Raw genomic sequence first — 19,691 nt, forward strand, 5'->3', positions numbered from 1 at the left:
CTCCAGTCTCTTATTCACCTTTTTTTTTTGTACCATTTCTAAATCAGTGCACAAACTCTACATGTCAGGTTGTGATTAACCAATTTATCTTTTCTCTCTCTTTGAGCTCTGCTTTCAAAGCTGTAAACACGCTAAATCAATGATATTCAGTCGAACATATTTTATTCCATCTGCAGTCACTTTTTCTATTCGTGTGTGATTTGCGGTACAAAATTTGATATTTGTACACCCCTGCAAAAAGGTGTATCGCAGGAGTAGTAAATCTAATTTCTTTGGAGGAAGTGGAAGTTTTTTTTTTCCCCAATCTGAAGCAACGCGCACAGCATGCTTTTTCTGTAAATTACATACCCTCCATTATAGAAAAAAAGAATTTGGCAGTCGTTTGATTTCAGTGTGTGAGTAGTAGCGCTTGAGCGGGGGAAGCACAGTTTGATTATCGTTCTGATTTTTTTTTTGTTCAGACTGACGAGTGTGACACTGAGCATTGATATCAGTTGAAATACTTTGCCTGTCCACCCGTGAGACTATTTAGCTTGCAGAGCCAATGCACTGCACGAATATGAGGCAATAAAGCCGCAAAGGCCGGACAGCGGATATATATATATATTGTAAGAAAACTAAGCTTGAGCTCCCCGCTTCTCACAGTCAGCGGCTGTCCTCTTTGCTGTTTTAGTAAATTGACCACTGGTTGTGCTCAGCTCTCTTTTCCCAAACCTTCACGCCTCTACTCCAGTTAAGACGAACTCCATGAATAGGATGAACAACACTTTTGCTTGCTTGTAACATCCACAACGCAAAAACCTCAGCTTAAAAGAAATTTCTGGTAATACATATTTTTACGGTTTCCTCGAGTTTGTCTTAATGAGCGTCTACTGTATATATGCTCTACCCTACCCTCCTTACTGTCGTTCTGTGTATCCTGTGCAGCTACAGCCCTTACTAAGTGGGCCCAGATGGAACCCGCTTGTCTTTAGCGTGTGTGAATGAGACGCAGCATAAGTTGCTCTTCCTTTGGTTTTTTTCTTTTCTTTAAATGGCTAATTTGGAAATGCTTTGCACAAACTCAAGCGTTTCCGTCGGAGGGGTTCGGCTTTTGAGGCACCAGACACGTGCATGAATATCTCGTGGTCAGCCTCCCTAGTGCGTGTGCACTAATAATACCCTGCCCTTGCCAATCCTCGAGTGGGCATGCGCCATTCTTCAGCACACTTGCACACAGTTGGTCGTAAGAAGCATGCTAAGCTTCTTGTTAAGTGTGTGATGAGACACCCTTGACTTGACAAGTTTACATCAGCCAAATGACCTAAATTATTAGGGACCATTTGAAAACACGCACTTTCGGTAGAAAATTACCCAGGCTGTTTCATTGCAAAGGTTGTAATTGTGTACCCAAATTGATAAACAAAAATAGCGGAAGGAAGCTGTGGTGTAATGGCACATTAAGTTTGTATCAAATGAAGGAGAACAATATGTGAGTGAGACCCCTCTTTATCAATCTACTCTAAGGAATGTGCCTTCTTAGATAAGTTCTTTTTGTGTGCGCTCTGGTCGAATGCTTGTGGCCTTTTGTTATTGCTTTTCTCATACATGATGGACATACCCTAAATAAATCAGTTGCAAGTAGCGTCCGTCCTGTTAGTTCAATCCTGGGTGATTTGGTATAAAACAGCGCCTCATCCTAACGCCAAATACAAGCATAAAACAGCGCGGCACTTTTCTGTTGTGTATGTCTTTGTACCTACCTTGCTGAAATTAATAAGCGATGCAGGCATCATAGTGGGTAGCACAAGCCACATGCAGTAACTAGAGCTTCTATGTACAGTTAAAATGCATTGTCCGTTTCCTTGTTCACCCTTCGCACTAACTTAAGATTACATGCTTTTTTAGATTCTTCTAAACTGAACACAAATGCTGGCACACGTCATATTATGCAACGACTAAAGATCCAACAGGCTAGAATACACTACAAATTCAAACAGACTTGACAAGCTGATACACTACAAACATACCGAAGCGGAGCTTGCAGGCTCTAGTAGAATGAGGTTATTCATAGAAGTCCTGGGTAATTAGTCACTATTGCTAGGCATATTCCATCACAACTACGAGATAAAAGTGACGGCCGGAAGCACGCCGGCTAATACACGAAGAAGCACAGGCACCAATGTCGAAAGCTTGCAGGGAGCGTAAAGCTAGCCTTCCACTCTCCGATTCCTTAGCACAAACGGGTGGCGGTGCTGCACCAAATGCACCAAGGTGAGCCAACTTCACACAAGGATCGCACGGAGAACACTCAGCAGCAGTTTGATGAAAGCAACCAGCAAGATGGGCACATTTCCGGCGCTGCACAGTGGACATCGGCTTCTTCTGTAGATCGGCTGATGCGCGATACCCGCTTCTAGGTTCTGTAGTGCTGGGCCGTGCTGTGCAGCATCACAGCAGACCGCAGCGACTAAAACCCACGACCGGAGCCGGTCGTGCTAAAACCCGCCCGCAACACGGTCGTTGTTCCGGGCGCGTTGCAAGTGTTGCCAGCATAGCCATGAGGGGCAGCGTCCAGCGTCGGTCGCGGTCGGAACAAATCAGTGTTGCCAGCACGCGTTTCTCGAGTATGCTGGCAACAACGTCCGGTCAGCGGGCGGGTTTTAGTCGCTTCGGTACCGAACTGGCCCGCCGTGCGCGCCGAGAAAAAGAAAAAAAAAATATTGGCGCCGGTGAGCTTTTGCGCATGCGTGAGGAGGCGCGGAAGCGTTGACGGTGTGGAAAGAAAGAAACACTGAGGGAAAGGGAAGGGCCACGCCGCAGCACCGTGCCGCTAGGATCGCCACAATTTCGGAAACCGAAACTAGCCAAAGTCGCCGACCAGTGGTGCAGTCGTGCAGTCAGTGCAGTTCCCAGCAGTACAGAAGAACCACATTTTTGACCTAGTAGCGCAAACGGGAACACTGCAGGGTATCGGCTGAATCAAAACGCGACTGTCGCCGCCAGGAGCGCCACTGCGCTCTCTTCCAGCGGCGCCGTCGTTGCTTGAGGCGCTCAGGCTCAGCAGTTGTTACCGCCGTCGTTGGTTGATGTGGTGCCGTAGGTAAACTAATGGAAGAAAGATGCTCGCTTTTGTTATCACAGTATTTTGCTAGAAACTTTTTGTTGCTCATGCAGCCACTTTGAGCCATCGGGAAACGGCTATTATCGAGTTGCTTGGCGTCGTCTGCTAGCGGCGCAAACGATTGTGTTGCCAGCGCGCGGTTGGGACAGATTCTCTTGCCGTTTATGGTCGATATCTTGCATTTTCTGCGTGTTCTACATTACCGTGATGATCTTCTACAGCAGCAAGAGGTGTGGATGCATCATAAAAATAGCTCTCGCGAGTACAGGCCGGGCAGCCGCGATTATCCAGGTTATCGGTTATCCAGCTGATCCCAAAGCGTCTTTTTCGCCGTTTCTTTGGACGATGAACCACGCAAGAAGTGAGAACAAAAGCTGGGAAGACTGGGCAAACCTTTGACAATATCATCAGCCTCACACACCTCATAAAAGGCTTTTAAGTGCGACTTGCACGCGGGAGTCAGTATCTGGCCCTACCGGATTCTGTCCGGAGCACTACGAAAGCCGAAAAGAAAAAGTGCAAGTGCAGAGAAGTGTATGTCCCTGCAGCCACACGGTACTGACGGTACCACGATGTTTCTCTCTCTCAGCAAGACTCCACAAATTAAGTTGCTGGTTCAACGAAATGTGAGACCTTCTAAAGGATCCGTGAAGCTCCCTGCAAGCGTTCTTTTCGCTACCACGTGATCGCTGGGAACAGAGGCAAAGCTTGAAATTTTTCACCAGATATGCCCACATGAACACACGTCTGCGGAAATATTTTGTCGCAGTGTGTTAGGCGGGAGCTGGAGCGAACAGTTTCCTGCAAGCTAGCAGACGTCAGTCCGACCGGCGACTGCATAGTTCATAGTGACGTGCAGGGCGCCTTCCTTGTTTAGTTATCGGCCTGGCAATGTAATGCTGGTAATGCATAACGCACAACCTTCCGCAGACTAATGAAGACTCGACCTACGACAGCTCTTTAAGACTAGTACGTTATGCAAGGCTCGAGAAACAGCTAGCGGAGCTGGTTTGGGCCAAATTTCCGAGTTCCTCCTCCACTCCATTTGCTTCCTCCCCTCGGCTGAGGAGAGGATTTCGTTATGCTTATGAATGGGGAAATCGATTCAGAATACCACTTTGTGTCGTACTTTCCGCTGGTCTGAGTTGTCAGGCAAAAGGACGCGCGCTTCTCGGCGACACTTACCAAGAGTCCGCTGGTACTCCACATTACGAGCGAGGTACTCGCGAACTTCGGCTCTTCGCTGCCGTTTACGCGCGGCGACTTCGGCGCAATACACGGGGTCAGATCGTAGCCGTCTCATATGTTCTCGAGAAGCGACACGACGGCGTTCGCGCTGCGCTTCTTCATCCTCGGCAGTTGCATACTTCTTCGGCCGACCCATGTTTTGCGGGTGTCTTTACCGTCTTTACGGGTGTCCCTATTCGCACGCCGCGTGGGAACAATTTTTATTTTTAGTCCGCACGCCGCGTGCAAACAATTTCGAGCGTTTGCTTAAAATTTTTGAACTCGTTCGGTGGCCAATGTTCAGCTTGCGTCGTCTGGTGTGTGGGGCGCTAATTAAGAAGTTCATTAACGTTATATCGCTTCTCGGCCTTTTGGCTTCTTTCATTTTGGCATTAATTCTTCTCTTTGCACCATCAAAACTGCACCCATGGAGGACTGCACCCCTCGTCGCAACTAGCGATAGAGCGAGCCGCCCCGCGACGCATTTCCAAAGCCGTGCTTGTACCAGTTGTATCGCGCCTGCAACAGATGGCGACACGAGTCCCGCCCGAGTGTGGCAAGGCGAAGCTACGGTCACTACGGTCATCGCCTCCTTCTACCCTTCTACAGTGATGCAGTGGGCCTCCTCGATTATCAGTCCCGGATCGTCCACGGACTGCCCGAGACACGATCCGGCACTCGATTTTCACATGTATTTCTATGGGACTTCCGACCCGAACGCAGTCCTCGGACTGTCCGCGGACCGTCCAGGACTGGTAAATCGAGGATGCCCAGTGATGGCGCGCGCGATGACTTCATCGCTCGGCAAGCCAAGGTTTTTCTGCGCACGATCGCCCACCCAACCACCATCTTAAACAGCATCGCTCTTAAAAGTATTGTTGTTGTAATCCTTTATTTCAAAGGTTAGGCCATGCGACCATAATAAGGGAAGAGGAGGATGAGGCAGGGAGGAGTAGCCGAGTAGCAATGGTGGGTCCTTGAACGCCATAGAAGAGATCACTGCCGCCAGCAAATCATGTGAGTGCAGTCAAGTAACTATTACGACCGGGGTAGGCCCCGGTTTACACTAATCTGTAGAGACAACTAACTCTCTAGTCCGAACACTATGAGGGCTATGAGAAAACTATAGGGTCTTCGAAGGGCTGTAAGGGGGGGTGAGGGAAGGGGCGCGTCTTGAGAGGAATCACGTGGCAAAGCATTGAGCGGTACAAGGAAAATGCGGCGCAGTGCCAGATTAAGTGATTGAGGGTGGCGAACACTGACGTTTGACAGCAGGGGCAGTAAGGAGGTGGGGATCTTGCAGGGTGAATCCATTTTCTTATGACGCGGGGTGTGAGGGCTGCGTTAGCAATAGTTCTGTTTATGAAAATTTCCATAGAGCGAGGCATCGGAGGAGCCAGAGCGAGGCATCGGAGGAGCCAGAGCCAGGTAGCCAGCGGGAGTAATGGACGCAAGGCATACCTTCCGAGCAAGGCGTGCACGGTAAATTTGAAGGCGAGGGTCAGGAGAGGGGCGCGACACGTCATCATCCACGGGAAGCGAGACACTCCCTTGCTGCATCATGTGCTGCCTGGTTGCCCCCATCCGAGTCTGTAGGACCCCGCACCCATGTCAATCGGGCAGTGGTCCCATTGCGAGCTAGAATGGTGATCACGTTTTGTATTTCGTGCACAGTTGGGTGATCACTGAAGGGCTTGCGCACTTCTTGAAGTGCCTGATGGGAGGCCGTGAGGATCTGAAAACGCGGAGGGGGCGGCGTTTAAATACTTTAGCTCATATGCGCCGAGGATGCCCTGAAGTTCTGCTTCCAAGGGAGACGAGTGGTGTCCTGATTGATTGATTGTAGGGTTTAACGCGCCGACGCAACGCAGGCGATGAGGCGCGCCGTAGTGGAGGGCCCTGGATTAATTTTGACCGCCTGGGGATCTTTAACGTGCGCCGAAATCTCGTACACACGGGCGTTTTTGCTTTTCGCCTCCATCAGAAAAGCGGCCGCCGCAGCCGGGAATCGAACCCGCGACCTTGCGCTCAGCAGCGCAACGCCTTAGCCACTGAGCCACCGCGGCGGGTGAGTGGTGTCCTGGCCGAATAACACAGCAAGGTGGGCAGCGCCAGGCCAGACCCATATGGAAAGGCGAAAGGCCGGCGTCCGTGTAAATGTCCACTTCATCTGGCAGTTTTGTCGCAAGGACATGCCGAAGGGATTTCTCATGGGCAACTGGTCGAGTACGGGGGACACAAGTTTGCTGATAGGCCACTGTGGTAGGCGGGAGTGACCAAGGGGGTGGCGGGGTGAGGCTCAGGAAAGTGTCGGAAGAATGCGGAAGTCCCAGGTGGAGAGTGCAGCCCCTTGTGGTGTTAATGTCCGCCGAAGGTCATGTTGTCCGAGGGCTTTCGCGAGGAGCTCAAATGGGAGGCATAGGAGCAGCCCATTCAAGAGCATCGATGTGGGTATGCCTGGGAAGTCCAGTGATGGTGCAGAGCATGACCCGATAAAGGACCGCTACATGCTTCTTATAAGTCGAGGATAGGCTGTAGGCCGGAGCGCCATAAGCGAGACGACCGACCGCTACTGCCCGACAGAGCGCGAAGCACGCGGATTGGTGAGCACCACCAAATTTGTTTGAAAGTGGAGCATTGGCTTCCAATTTTTCCGCAGTTGACTTATCCGCTGTCGAGCGCTGTCGTGGCTGGCGAGGGGATGCCAAGCAAGCGAATATGACCACAGTGGGAGGAAATGGGTGTGTCGCCGATGTGCATGGTATGATGCATACCAGTGGGGGGTTGGTGCTGACCGTGGACCAGGAGAAATTCCGTCTTCTCGGGTGCTAACTCAAGACCGAAAGTTGGGAGAGTAGTGAAAAGGCTGTTCGCCGCCTGCAATTCTGTTGCCATGTCCTCTGTGCAGTCGTAGTCGGCGGCCTCAACCCATCCTGTAAGGTCGTCAGCATAGATAGCAAAACGAGCTGCAGTGTCCCGTTCTAGGTTGCAGAAAGTAAAAAAAAAAGAGAAAAAGGTACACTGGTGCTTCGGCCATACCACTATCAGTGCAACCTGCACGGCTAAGCAATATGCAATACCTCCTGTTGTCAGTAACATATGACGATACAGAGCGGCCATATGCACACCAGCTATGTAGGCCTCGTGTTCAACATCGGACAAGCCCCCGTTCCAAGCAAGAAAAAAGAACCCTTGCAACTTGTCACTGTATTGTCGTAGAACAAAGCCACTCATGCTCCATCAGAGAGGTTGCGTTACGCAGACACCATTTTCACCTCACACCGGCAGTAGATGCAGTGTTGACGTTCTCGTCACAAGATCAGTAACAATGTTACGCATAAAAAAAAATCTAACGTTTGGGTTTGGGCTAGTTGGTTCATAATTTAACTGTGAAACAGCGCTTAAACGAAGACAGTAAGAGAAGCGCTCATAGCTGTGTCTTGTCTTAATGTCTTTGTTTAAGCACAGTTTCTCAGTTTAATTACGCATAAAAACAGCCCCCCCCACATACAATAGGCTCACGTACCAATAACGACTCTGCAAGACACACACGGGACAAACAACGATACAGTAGCGCCTTCTTGGTGCACTACTACATTCATAACACAAGTCTCGTACAGTGTGAGACGTCATTGTTTTTTTCTTTTTCTTTGCATTTTATTAATAAGTTTTCGAGTGGTTTCTTCACATCGGTGATTTTCTGAGTTTTCCCGAGATCGATTGGTTGGCGGGTGTCGGCGATTCGTGTTGCACTGTGATTCAGTCGATTTTCTTCAGTTTCACGAGGCTGTGACCAAACCACAGTGTATCACTCACTTTGGAGCTATGGCCAAACTCACAGTCGAGGAATTCTCTCTTGAGCTGGTCACAGGCACCGTCGGTCTCTCTGCGTTGGCGTCTGCTTGGAATTGTGCTGTCGAAATTCAGGGTTGGCTTGCCTCCACTGGCGCTTAGAGTTTAAGATAGCTTCCTGCGGGGAGGAACTTCACTGGTGCTTGGCTTGTGCTTCCCTTTCTTGAAGCTCGGGGTCAGCTTCCGTCCACTGACGCTTGGCTTCAGCTTCCCGATCTTGAAACTGAATTTGCTCGTCAGCGGTGCTGCCATTCTCTGGCAAGAGCCCGTTGCTGCTCATGCTGTGCGGAGTCCATGGGCGTAAGGAACAGCTCTGGCAAAACACCTGCTCCTATGCAATAGTGTTCTAGACTAGAGCGTTTTAGAATAAGTCTTGAACTCTAAATGAAGTGAGCTGTGTTGCCCACTTGCCTTGCAGTGGCACCGATCACCGTTACATAGCACATGTGCGCTTCCAGTCGCGTGCAGAGAGAAAAAGTGACAGGAGTAGCATTTTGCATCCCTAGGGCCGCTACGTTTAGGAGCGCAATAATCAAATTGAAATTGGCGAAAAACAACATTGGTCCCTGCTAGAATTACCTGGTATTAACTTTTTTGTAGCCACACTTAAATTGTTTTACTTGTTTTGCAAAGTCGCTGGTCTTACTCCCCAATCTGCAGGGCCAGCAGTTAGAGGCGATTGTTTCTCTATGATCTTTCTAGGGACCGTAGTTTCTTTCCACGATAGTTTCTGAATGGTTTCTCGTGATCTTTCACCCATAAAAAAATACAGGAGGCAATTTTCGAAATCAAGAACTCTAGTGAGGTCAGCTGACTTGCCGACTTCCGTGGGCATGTAGCTTTCTCCCGCAAGATTGTTCTGATGTACCCACCGTTCGGTGGGAGACTGCTGGCGTGTGTTTTCACTCGTCTACTCGGTACTGCAGCCTCTGGGGCTGGCAACGATTCGCTGCTACATGAAGGCAAAGCCTTGAATGCTGTAAGACAGGGTGTGGCATCCACAGAAGCCAATAAAGGAAAGTGTTTCAAACTTTGACTTGCTCCGAGTCCATCTGAAAGTTGACCAGGATGGACCTATTCTCAAATGCAGCAGCGACGTCTTCTTCCCACAAACACGCAAAAACTGACGACATTGTGCCAAGCAAGTGGCTTTTTATAATTTTGATAACGTACAGTATAAAACAGATCAATCCACATTTATTTACAATCTCCTTTCCTCAAAAAAATTTGCTTGTCACTTTAAGTGCACACAGTGCTTGTTGGCTGATTAGGGAGCACGTAGAGACATTAAAAGACGTACACAATTAAAACATGGTTGTACTTCACAAATAAAAACAGGGGGAAACTAAACAGAAACAATGAAGTGTAATACCTGTGCTACACAAGCGTTTGGAAGGACATTTCAGTCGAATGACCTTCGAAATTTCAAATGTAATTCAAACTGGAAGGAGTTCTGTCGATCTACACGACCATTCTCAAAGGCAGTTAAAAGTTTCCGCGTTCGCCCGCCATGTTTTGGTGTCACCACTGCTGCCATGTTTCGTTCTCGGCGAAAATGTAATTTTAGAGTTTAAATGGGCAAAAAATCAATTATTAGAGATCAAATTGATAACTATCTACAAGCGCGCACAAAACATGCACAAGGCAGCCCGTTTCTTTTTGTCTTTTCGCACCGCCGGTGTTGAGAGTACCAAGTTACCTCGTAATCGTAGAGCGAGTGACCGAGGACGAAAACAAGTGAAAAATTATGAAGATCTTGCACTTCAAACACACAGTTTTACTCGTAAATAATTGTTTTTGTTATTACGGCTTGCAGAAACTGAGCCTGAGGGTACGACCGTTCGTGTTTCAAAGGCCTTTGAGACTCTCAAAGGTCAGTAGTCGTGTTCCTGACTCAAATGCCAGTTGAACAAAATGCCTTTGAAAGACGTCGTGTAGCAGCTCAAAGGTGTCTTTTGAGTGAAATGACATTCGACTCAAAGGCCTTCGAAACGCTCGTGTAGCATGGGTATAACATATAGTAGACAGCAGAGTTTGAGTTTCTCCAGAGAAAACAACAGTAAATAAAGTATGATACAATATTTAACTATGCAGCACTAAAATACAGCAAATCTACAGCAAGGTCAATAAATAACTGAGAGAGGCACGGTGCTTCAAAGCACATGTTCAAAAATCTTGCATCGTGTGTACTCAAGGACCCATTTCCAGAACACATTCCATGTATTTATTTAGTTAAGATCATATTGAATAAACCATCTGTTACCTTATTGTCAAAAGCAGATGGAAATTTCTTTTTTTTTTTTTTTTAAGTTTTCATTCCCACGGGGTGTGACGCATTCATGGTGGAACATTTTCCTTAACATTACTTTTTTTGTGAACACGTATTTTAAAGTCCTTAAGAAGTAATGGCACATCATTACCACACACTTAAATCGCTCGTACACTAGTAGCAGCCATAATGAACAGTTTTTCTCCTACTTCAAGCACCACGGTGCCACATGCTATACTGTGTACTACTAGCATTTTATTTGGACCATTAATTTTCAGTTATTTGTGCTCAGGACTAGCACTGTGCCGTGTAACGCCACAAGTCAAGCTCAATTCTGCTAACAGCTTATATATTGCAAGTGCTGCAATATTCTCCAACAGCACACCTAATTTCCTGTTTTTGTATTTACTTGCACGTGTCTTACGATGGCACACTTTGAGTAAAGACAGATTTTGCGAATACCCTATGTATAATAACTTTCAAATTATAGGCACGGTGAATGTGACTCTGCCGAGTAAAATGCCTATCAAAATAAACATTTCCACACTTCACGGCAATTTTTCGATTCTGCAACTTACGAGGATTGCAATTGCAGCGACACAAATATACTGGTTTGTGTGATAAGAAAAAGTTCCACATTACTCCCAACATGCATAAATATTGTTTCATGAACACTTACGAATAAGAAATACAAATCTCCCTTTGAAATATTACTATTCTGTGCAAGTTATAAAACATCAAGTTCAAGGGCAGGGTCTGCCTGCATTCTTTGACTTCAACTATCAATAGGAAGCCAAGGTCAGATGTATAAGGTGGGAGTAAGTACCTTGTACTTCACTATTCTAAATTTGCTGTATTCATCCTCCCACTTACCACACCCTAACTTGCAAAAATAACACATTTCTTAATGTGTTATTTTGGCAAGTTAGGCCTTTATACAAAATCGGCCTTTGAAAATTTAAACTGTTTTGAAACATTAAATTCTGAGACAGCTGTTTGAACACTTTTAAATATACAAATGACACTAAACCAATGCGATTGTAAAATACTATTTTTAATTTTTGAAGACACACACACCCAGCTGGATAGTTCAGCGAATGTTTGCCACAGAAAGAATGTAGAACAGACGCAACATATTGCTCCATTGCATCAGCAAGTAATGAAAATTGGCCCCGGTAGCAAAAAGTTCATCGCTATCAGTACATCACCTGCATTCAAAGGTACTATTCTTTACCTTTCTTTCTTATCACAGCTCAGACAGCGCACCAGATTGTGCATGATCACGTGATAGCACGCAAGGCTTGTCCAATGCCTGGAGAGCGCACACACGGGATGCTGACTGATTGATTGTAGGGTTTAACGTGCCGACGCAACGCAGGCGATGAGGCACGCCACAGTGGTGGGCTCCGGATTAATTTTGACCACCTGGGGATCTTTAACGTGCACCAAAATCTCGTGCACACGGGCGTTTTTACTTTTCACCTCCATCAGAAAAGCGGCCACCACGGCCGGGAATCAAACCCGCGACCTCGTGCTCAGCAGCGCAATGCCATAGCCACTGAGCCACCGCGGCGGGTACACACACACACACGGGATGTTCCTATTCGCCTCCCTGATGAAGACAGCTGCTTCGGCTAGGATCCAAACCTGCGTCCCTGTGGTCCATAGCAGAATGCCCAGGCCAAGAGTCACAGTGGCAAGCAAACACTGGCCAGTCTTGTGAAGTGATGACTAGTTGTGCTGGAGAAGCTCTTGCACTCAGTCACTTGAGTGATCCTCGTAACGATCCTTCTCAACAGCTGCCCCAAAGCTGTCTCGAAAGTGAGCTCGCCATGGCAGCTGGCTGCTTAGCACATCACTTGAGTCACGGAGCAGTCACCAAACCTGTAGACTTGAGCTCTTCCCAAAGCCTGCGTGGTAGTGACAGGAATGACAAAGGCACACGTGTAACTAGATTTTACCCAACCACATTGTGCCACCTGAACCAAAGGCAGCTAGACACAAGGGTTGACCTTTTTGCAACAGCAACACTTGGAGTGGCAAATGTTCTTCTTTAAAAAGACCTTGAACACAACACACTTCGTGTCAAGGTAAATCGGCATGTTGGAGTAACTAACAGACATGCCAATCTTAATCTAAGCTGTGCTTAATGAATGCAGATAACTACACAAAATAAATACCTGGCAAGGTGCAGGCAGCTTTTCTGCAATCTTTTCCAGCGATGTCGGAGATACAGACGTGATTTGCTGGTGCAAGTGCAAGTTAGGGAAGACTGTGCATGGGAAAAACAAAGATGGCTAGTTGCGGCGGACATCCAAAGCAGCACAGCTGCACTCAACGTCATGGAAGAGCACCAAACCCTGAGTGGCCATGCCGTCGACACCACCGGGCATCAAGTTGGGTCAAGTTGTACAATTCATGATCTGAACGAGTTTCATTGCCCAAGGCATCGCCAAGGCCCAGGTTTGAACCCCTGGGGATCAAAGCCACTCACACATAGCACCGGAAACATGCTCACGATGTTATAGCTGTACAGTTACTGTGACACTTGAGCAAGTTACGAAGAAGAGAGGTCCGGGTCAAGGGATTAAAGCTCAGGCTGAAATCCAAGCTGAAGCAGGGCAATCCCCACGGACAATCCCCACGCATCAAGCGCACAGCATTCGCAGCGTGATCGTGTTCAGTGCTGGCTGCTTTGCTTCTTCGGCTGCTCGAGCTTCTTCTGCCTCCGTCGCTTGATCCCCTCGGTTCCTTGGCTGTCTAAATAAACCCACTACACTATCTACATTTCAAAGCACAAGTAAAAGGCTTCGGCTGTGATGGTGTGCTTCTTTCTAATCACCCCTCAAATTTTTTAACCAGTGATAATTAGTTCCTGCAGTAGCATATTTTTTGGCGACTAGCCGATTTAAGTTGTTGGCATCAAAGAAGATCTTGAAATCTGCTCCTTTAAATTGCATATGGCTTTGCAGTGGCAGCATCAGTTTCTGTCCAAAAAGAATGCAGGAAGATACGAGACATCAACAGCCAAAACAAAGGAAAGTTAAATGTATCCTCCCCCTCTCTTTATAGAAAGGACTTGCCGGGGTTAATGAAATCTCTGAAGGCTTGTTTCATTTACACACTGTTCGGAATTTAAAAGGGTATGCAGCTCTGTCCAAATAGAGCCAGTGACTGGACTGGACTGGGCAAACGTTTGTAAGGAAAAGCCAAGACTTGATTTCCACCAAGCACCTGAGTTTTTAGGGACGCAAGACACAAAGCCCTTATATGCAACAGAGAGAAAGGATGCATAGGCGCCGACTGAACGGGGGGGCTCAGGGGCACGAGCCCCCACTGGTGACCCCCCTCCCCCCCCCAACAAGTACCCGAGGTTCCATGACCATTGAGGTTTCCTTTGAGTTGCCCATACCTTTTAGGCCAAAGTTTTATTTTGGCTAAAAGCTTACTGCACCATGGTTGCATAGCTTACGTGCATAGCTTACTATCACACTTTCCAATTACTCCTTCATATCCTTACCATAGGTGGACAAGCTCCCTAGAAGCACCAGTGGCGGTAGCGCCATCCGTGTTTTTGTCTCATTTTTTAAACTTTTGACTGTGAACGCCATGTACACACAAAAGACATTTAAATATACACACAACAATAACATTTTTTAAAGAGAAGGACGGAGCCTACGAACTATCATCTTCTTTTGTTAGGGATAGTCCAGAGCTACTCAAAAAGTAAAGCCGCTATTTAGTGACATGTTAGCCTACATTTAGAGAATGAATATGTTGCTGTATGTTCACCTCGCTATAAATTACTTCGCGTGCTTTTCTGAGCCTGAAAAAAGGCTGCAGTCTTCAGTGAGCCCTTCGGCAGAGCTTTTTATTAGCGGCTTGTCAAATGCACGAGAGTGTTCTATGTCTCCTGATGACTCGTGGAACAAGAAGCTCTTCTAATAATTTACATTTTTTTAGGGATGAAGATGTCGTCAATTGCATGCAGAGGTCATAAATATGTATAGAAGTCATTCAGTACTGAAAACGAGGCCAAGCCGCATTCACTCAAAACCAGAATCAGATTAGGATTATGAGCTTTAACGCGCTGAATTCTACACTCGGGCTTGAGGCGTGCCGTAGTGGGGGGCTCTGGATTAATTTTGACCACTTCGGAATTGTTAATATGCACCAAAATCTCTCTATAATATATAGTTAATGCAAATGCCATAACTTTGTGCACCTAATAAATCTTTCCCAGCTACCTACACAGGTGCAGCCAAATTGCCAACCGTCCAAACACACCACAGCATGAGTCGTGGCCATGTCGCGCAAGCATTTGGTGTGCCAGTAGTCCCCTTGCAACACTCGAATACATGTATTCGTATGGCTGCCTCGCATGCGACTACAGTGCCAGACACACTTCACCTGAGAGTGAGCTCAGCCGCTTCGGGCTTTGAGCGGTGGACTGCATGCATCCCGGCAGCTGCCCTGTTCCTGCGTACCAAGCCTGAAATAACAGAGAATGTAGCCGAACTGAACAGGAAGCGACACAAGGCACAATGAGGGACAAACAAGGGTCACACAAAAGGACAGCACACGAGCTGCAAAAGCCCCATCACTGTAGCACGGCCAGTACAACACCAGCAAGACACGTCACCTATCGAGAAGGGTGTAACACAAATGAGAGAGAAGCAGATTACGGCACCACTTATTATGCAGCCAGGCTATTAATCCCCATACTCAAGCTGTCACTCTGATATAACCTTGAGCTTACACTGTTGTGCAACTTTTAGGCAGCATGTGTGCAAACATTTTTTTGAATAAAACTGCAGTGCAGGAAAAGGTGGCACGGCTGGCTGAATGGGGAGCTCGCCTACGGCTGCAGTGATGCCAGGCCACATTGGGCTGGAGGGCAACAAGTGGGCAGACAAGCTGCCCCCTTCACGCATGGCAGCCAAATCAGGTGCGGATGAGATGCGCCTCCTAATCCAGCGTCATGTGCGGGCCCAGCATCCAGATCCGCGGTTAGCCACAGCAGAGGCCCCACCACCCGGGCGGGCCACACAGCTGCCACGACAGCAACGCTCGGCTGTCCTGCGCCTCTGCGTGGGGTGCGTGTGGAGGGCCAAGCGAAAGCACCGCCTGGAGCTGGTCGACAGCCAATCATGCCAGCACTGCCAAACGACCCTCCAGACCCTGCCGCATTTGGTCCTCGAGTGCCCCCAGTTTGCGGCAGGGAGGGCTGAACTGTTGGCTGCCCTCAGGGGAAGGCTCGGCCCTCCTAAAAGATTCTGTGGGCGCCGCGCAGTACCAAGAGAGTGGAACGGAGTCCATGAGGCCCTGGGTTCTCACCTCAATGCCTCGGGACTCCTCCCAGCTCTCCACTATCTCCCCAGTTAACAAACTGAACCACGGCTGTGTTTTTCTTTATTATTCTTAGCATTTAGTCTTTTGTCTTGCATATATAATAGTGTTGAGTCTTTAGTCTTGTATATATTGTATGTATATGTAGTTACTAGTCTTGTATATATGTATCCTCTCCCTCTCTCTCTCTCCTCCCTTTCCTGTCTGCCTGTATTCCCCATTCCCCACACCAGCAGGCATTCCGGTGTCCACCCTTAGATTAGACAAAACTACGCCTGCTGGCGGTCTTTCCTTTACAAGCTAACAATAAATTCATTCATTCAGTGCTTCTGCTGCATCTTTTATTTTTGTAGAGCGGTTAAGAAAAAGGCAGTGATTCTATGACTATATGTGCCCAGCCATGTTTAAAAAAGGAAAAAAATTGTGGACCTTTCAATACCTCTGAGCGATATGGCCATGTACTGGAAGGTACCACACAGAGTTTAGGTAGGGTAGGGACGAATTCGTTTGCTGCAAGGTGCCTTTCATCTTGCTCTTCATACCCGAGGTATGTCACACACGGACGTTCATAAAGGAGCAGCGAATGTACCAACAACCCATCACAGCAGAAATTATGAAGGTCAAGACACTTGAAATAGCAAACACTTTCAATGTTTCTGTCTCCAGGTTTAATTTCAGCAGAAGCTGAATGAGTCAGCTAACGAAGCAAGGGATCTTGCTGTCACCCTTGCATGCATTTGATGAACTGTCTTCTGAAAGGTACAGGGGCCGTCAGAACTAATTGCAGCACAGGAGCTCCGGCCGAACCATATCGGAGCGGCATGTAGCTGCACCGGCGGTAAACGAAAGGGCGACAACACGCATTCATGCCTACCCACGGCGATGGCCCATCTATACCTCTCAAACCGCTTCTTTTCACCTGGCTTTGAACATTGTTTGCAGCGTACTGCGATGGCGCTGATAGCAGAGAAGCATCTAGCAACGTCTCTGGCGCACTTCCAGCACCCGCGAGCTGCCAGAAAAATGGTGCGCTATCACAAGAATCTGCAGTGATAGTTTTTCTTTCGAATATTTTTAGGTGTGTACACTATCAGCGCCATCGCCGTGGCTACTATGCTGCGAATAATGCTCACAGTCGAGTTAAAAGAAGTGGGTTGAGAAGTACAGATGGGCTATCACCGTCAGCAGGCACGCATGCGTTTTCTGCTTTTTTTGTTTACCGCCTATGCAGCTACATGGCGCTCCTATGCGGTTCGGCCACAGCTCCCGTGCTCTATTTACTTCTGACAGCATCTCTATGTGGTGTCTAGTCTGACATCTGTGCAGTAGAATCAACATCAAATTATTTTTTCGAATTTTTGTAATCATACTTGCATGTTATCTTTGGGGGCACGTCAGAATCATGCAAGTACGGTAATCGAACTAACACAAATAATCACTGAAAAATCAAAACAAAGAGGAAGAGAGAGATAAAAGTGCTCAAGGCGCAAACGAACTTGCTTCCTATATATCGCAAGCCCCCTACACCACTGTACTACACACATTGAAGAGTGCTAGCTCAGCCTCAAAATAACGAGTGCTGTTAAACATTAACTCTGAACACTACACTTTACGATCCCACCAAACTGCTACACCTCAGTGACTAGCCAGAAGCATTGTTTCTTGCTTTGTTTGAGGTTTCGTCACTGCTTTGGCTGCGGTTTCGTTAGGTGAAACCGAGACAGACTGCTCTTACTGCAAGTTGTGAAGTGGGCGCACCACTAATTTTGCTGGGTTGGGGGGAGATTTGCCAACAATAATTACAGCTAGCCAAATTTTATCTCATTTAAATACAAATCTGGTACTTCAAATCTGTACACTAAAACACACACCATCAAGTCTCATATCAACGGCCCAGATAATGTTACAGTTCTATCAAGGTTACTCCTACCACAAGAAACTTTTGCAAACTGGGGGCTTTAAGCCACAGTCTGGCCTCACAGCCATTCTTTTCATAAGTCACCAGGAAAAAAATAAACACCAATGTTTTTTCTCGGAAGTAAACAGTGAGGAGCACTCACCTGCCAGTACCTTCCTTCCGTGTTGTGCCTGCACTCCAACATTTCTTGATCTGGGCTTAAAGTCTGCCTGTGAGCACTTGGACTCCACCGGCACCTTGCACTGCGTAAGCGAATTGCCTCTCCCGGCTAAATGCGAAGCCCAAGTTATACTGCTTGCATGGTCAGCAGCAGGGGAAGGTTCCAACAGCCTTGACCCTGAGACAAGACAAAAAAAAAGAAGAAGAAAAAAAAGAATCCAATGAACTACATACTCAAAGGGGCCATTCGACTATCCAATGTTCAGCATGCTTAATTCAAGTGTGGTCAGAAATCTGCCGAACTGTAAATCAGAGCACAACACTATAAAAATTCTGAAAAAAAAAGGGGGGAAGGGCAGCTTCGCACTAGCGGCATGAAAAGTACTGCGCAAACAGCACAGCTGGTGTCCCCACAGAGCTTTTTCTTGGTTTGGATAAGTTTATGCGTGGTTATGCTTGGAGACTCGGTCAAGTTTACTGCATGGTGTCGTCGTTAGCTCTCAAAAAATAATGAACACTCATCGATTGCTACGTCGACGATCCGGCCTTTTATGCCATACTGACCACCACCGCGACTCGTAAATAATTTTTATAATTACAGTACGCAGAAACTGCGCTCGACAGTACGAGCATTTGCATTTCAAAGGCCTTTGATAAATCAAGGTCATTGGTGGTGCTCCTTTGACTCAAATAGCATTTTAACCAAAGACCTTTGAAAAACGTCATGTAGCAGCTCAAGGTCACATTTGAGTCAAACGACATTCGATTCAGAAACGCTCGTGTAGCATATGGGTATAATGGTCATGAAGGAGAGACGCGGAGACACCATGCGTTCTTCGATTTTGTCCAGTTGGGGCGCAGCTGGTTTTGGTGGGTACACAAGCCGTTTGATGTTGGGGAAGTTTTCCTAGGAGCAACGAAGCCTCCCGTAAGATGTGCACGGCTATCTCCCACTTTTCGCTGTCGCGCACAGAGGTCAGCGTAGATATATAGCTCGAGTTAAACCACAGCCTATCACACACGGCAGTGTGGCCAAACTTACTGTTTAGAAGCTTGCGGGCAAACCTCTGGTCGGCACGTCGCATGGATTTCCGAACTTGCCGCTGAAAGTTCTCCATGACTCGCAGGCCCGGATCGTTTTGCCGACGCGTCTGGCTGCTAGCACGCTTTTGCTCGGTAACGCGGGCTCGAAACTCCGGATCTCCCGCAATTCGCTGTCGTCTCGCCGCCGCTTCACCGGCGCGGTATTCGGGATCGGATCGAAGTCGTCGCATCCGTTCTCGAGTAGCGGCGCGCCGACTTTCGCGCCGCGCTTCCTTCTCTTCGGGAGTGACGTACTTTTTGTGTCGCCCCATCTCTCCCTTCGTCGGAGACCCGGCTAGCTGTTGCACCTCACATGGGTTTCCGAAATTGCCGCTGAAAGTTCTCCGCGACTAGCAGGCTTTGTCCGCAGGATACATATGGATCTCTCCCCCAAAGTGGACCGGCCGTGGTAGCACACGCTATGTGGCAACCGCGGCTTCGCGAACTCGGCGTCTGTAGCACGAGCCTGTCTGTGTGTCCCACGAGGCGCGGGCGAACGTGAACTGGCGAAAATAGCACAACAGAGATCACGCCTCGAACGCTGGGTAGAGCGTTCCCGAAGGACGCTGTCAAGCAGTGCCGGCGCGTGCGATGACGTCATTCCGGTATTCCTGCACACGTTCGCCGGCCCAACCAAACGTCATTCGCTGTTAAAACACTCGGGACGACTGTGAAACGAAGAGGACGAGCTTAGCGCTGCGAGTAATGTTTTCGGGCTTACCGGAATGATT

At 47.9% G+C, this 19,691-nt stretch overlaps 2 protein-coding genes across 3 annotated transcripts in view; both read right to left on the reverse strand.

Annotated features, from left to right (window-relative positions):
- LOC144145874 (uncharacterized) overlaps positions 1 to 4,535 on the reverse strand; it is a 37,597-nt gene extending 33,062 nt beyond the window's left edge. Inside the window, exon 1 of the mRNA XM_077677694.1 lies at positions 4,289 to 4,535. Within this exon, the coding sequence (XP_077533820.1) occupies positions 4,289 to 4,487 (199 nt within the window). The 5' untranslated portion in view covers positions 4,488 to 4,535. The remainder of the gene's footprint in view (positions 1 to 4,288) is intronic.
- A 4,792-nt stretch (positions 4,536 to 9,327) lies between these two features.
- LOC144145883 (uncharacterized) lies at positions 9,328 to 19,648 on the reverse strand. 2 transcript variants are annotated; one of them, XR_013317619.1, is made up of 5 exons: positions 18,920 to 19,645; positions 17,861 to 18,055; positions 14,862 to 14,943; positions 12,632 to 12,723; positions 9,328 to 12,361 (listed from the first exon to the last, which is right to left on the reverse strand). XR_013317619.1 is itself a non-coding variant. In XM_077677721.1 (4 exons), exons 1-4 carry the CDS (start codon positions 19,230 to 19,232, stop codon positions 12,316 to 12,318), a joined length of 636 nt encoding a protein of 211 aa, XP_077533847.1. In that variant the 5' UTR covers positions 19,233 to 19,648; the 3' UTR covers positions 9,328 to 12,315. The 2 variants fall into 2 exon arrangements, 1 of the variants encoding a protein (XP_077533847.1); XM_077677721.1 differs by lacking the exon at positions 12,632 to 12,723 and having other exon boundaries at positions 18,920 to 19,648.
- Positions 19,649 to 19,691: the final 43 nt, after the last annotated feature.

Source organism: Haemaphysalis longicornis, unplaced genomic scaffold, assembly GCF_048455015.1.
Source record: "Haemaphysalis longicornis isolate Haplotype H1 unplaced genomic scaffold, Haemaphysalis longicornis Haplotype H1 scaffold_7, whole genome shotgun sequence".
NCBI lineage: Eukaryota > Metazoa > Arthropoda > Arachnida > Ixodida > Ixodidae > Haemaphysalis > Haemaphysalis longicornis.

What these genes read in the sequence shown, in the direction of transcription:
- LOC144145883 (XM_077677721.1), bottom strand. Translation starts at nt 19,232, where the DNA reads ATGGGGCGACACAAAAAGTACGTCACTCCCGAAGAGAAGGAAGCGCGG. An exon ending in CGGAAGGAAGGTACTGGCAG is followed by an intron (nt 14,944 to 17,860) that starts GTGAGTGCTCCT and finishes CTGTTATTTCAG; the next exon opens with GCTTGGTACGCAGGAACAGG. An exon ending in GCGGCTGAGCTCACTCTCAG is followed by an intron (nt 12,362 to 14,861) that starts GTGAAGTGTGTC and finishes ACTACCACGCAG; the next exon opens with GCTTTGGGAAGAGCTCAAGT.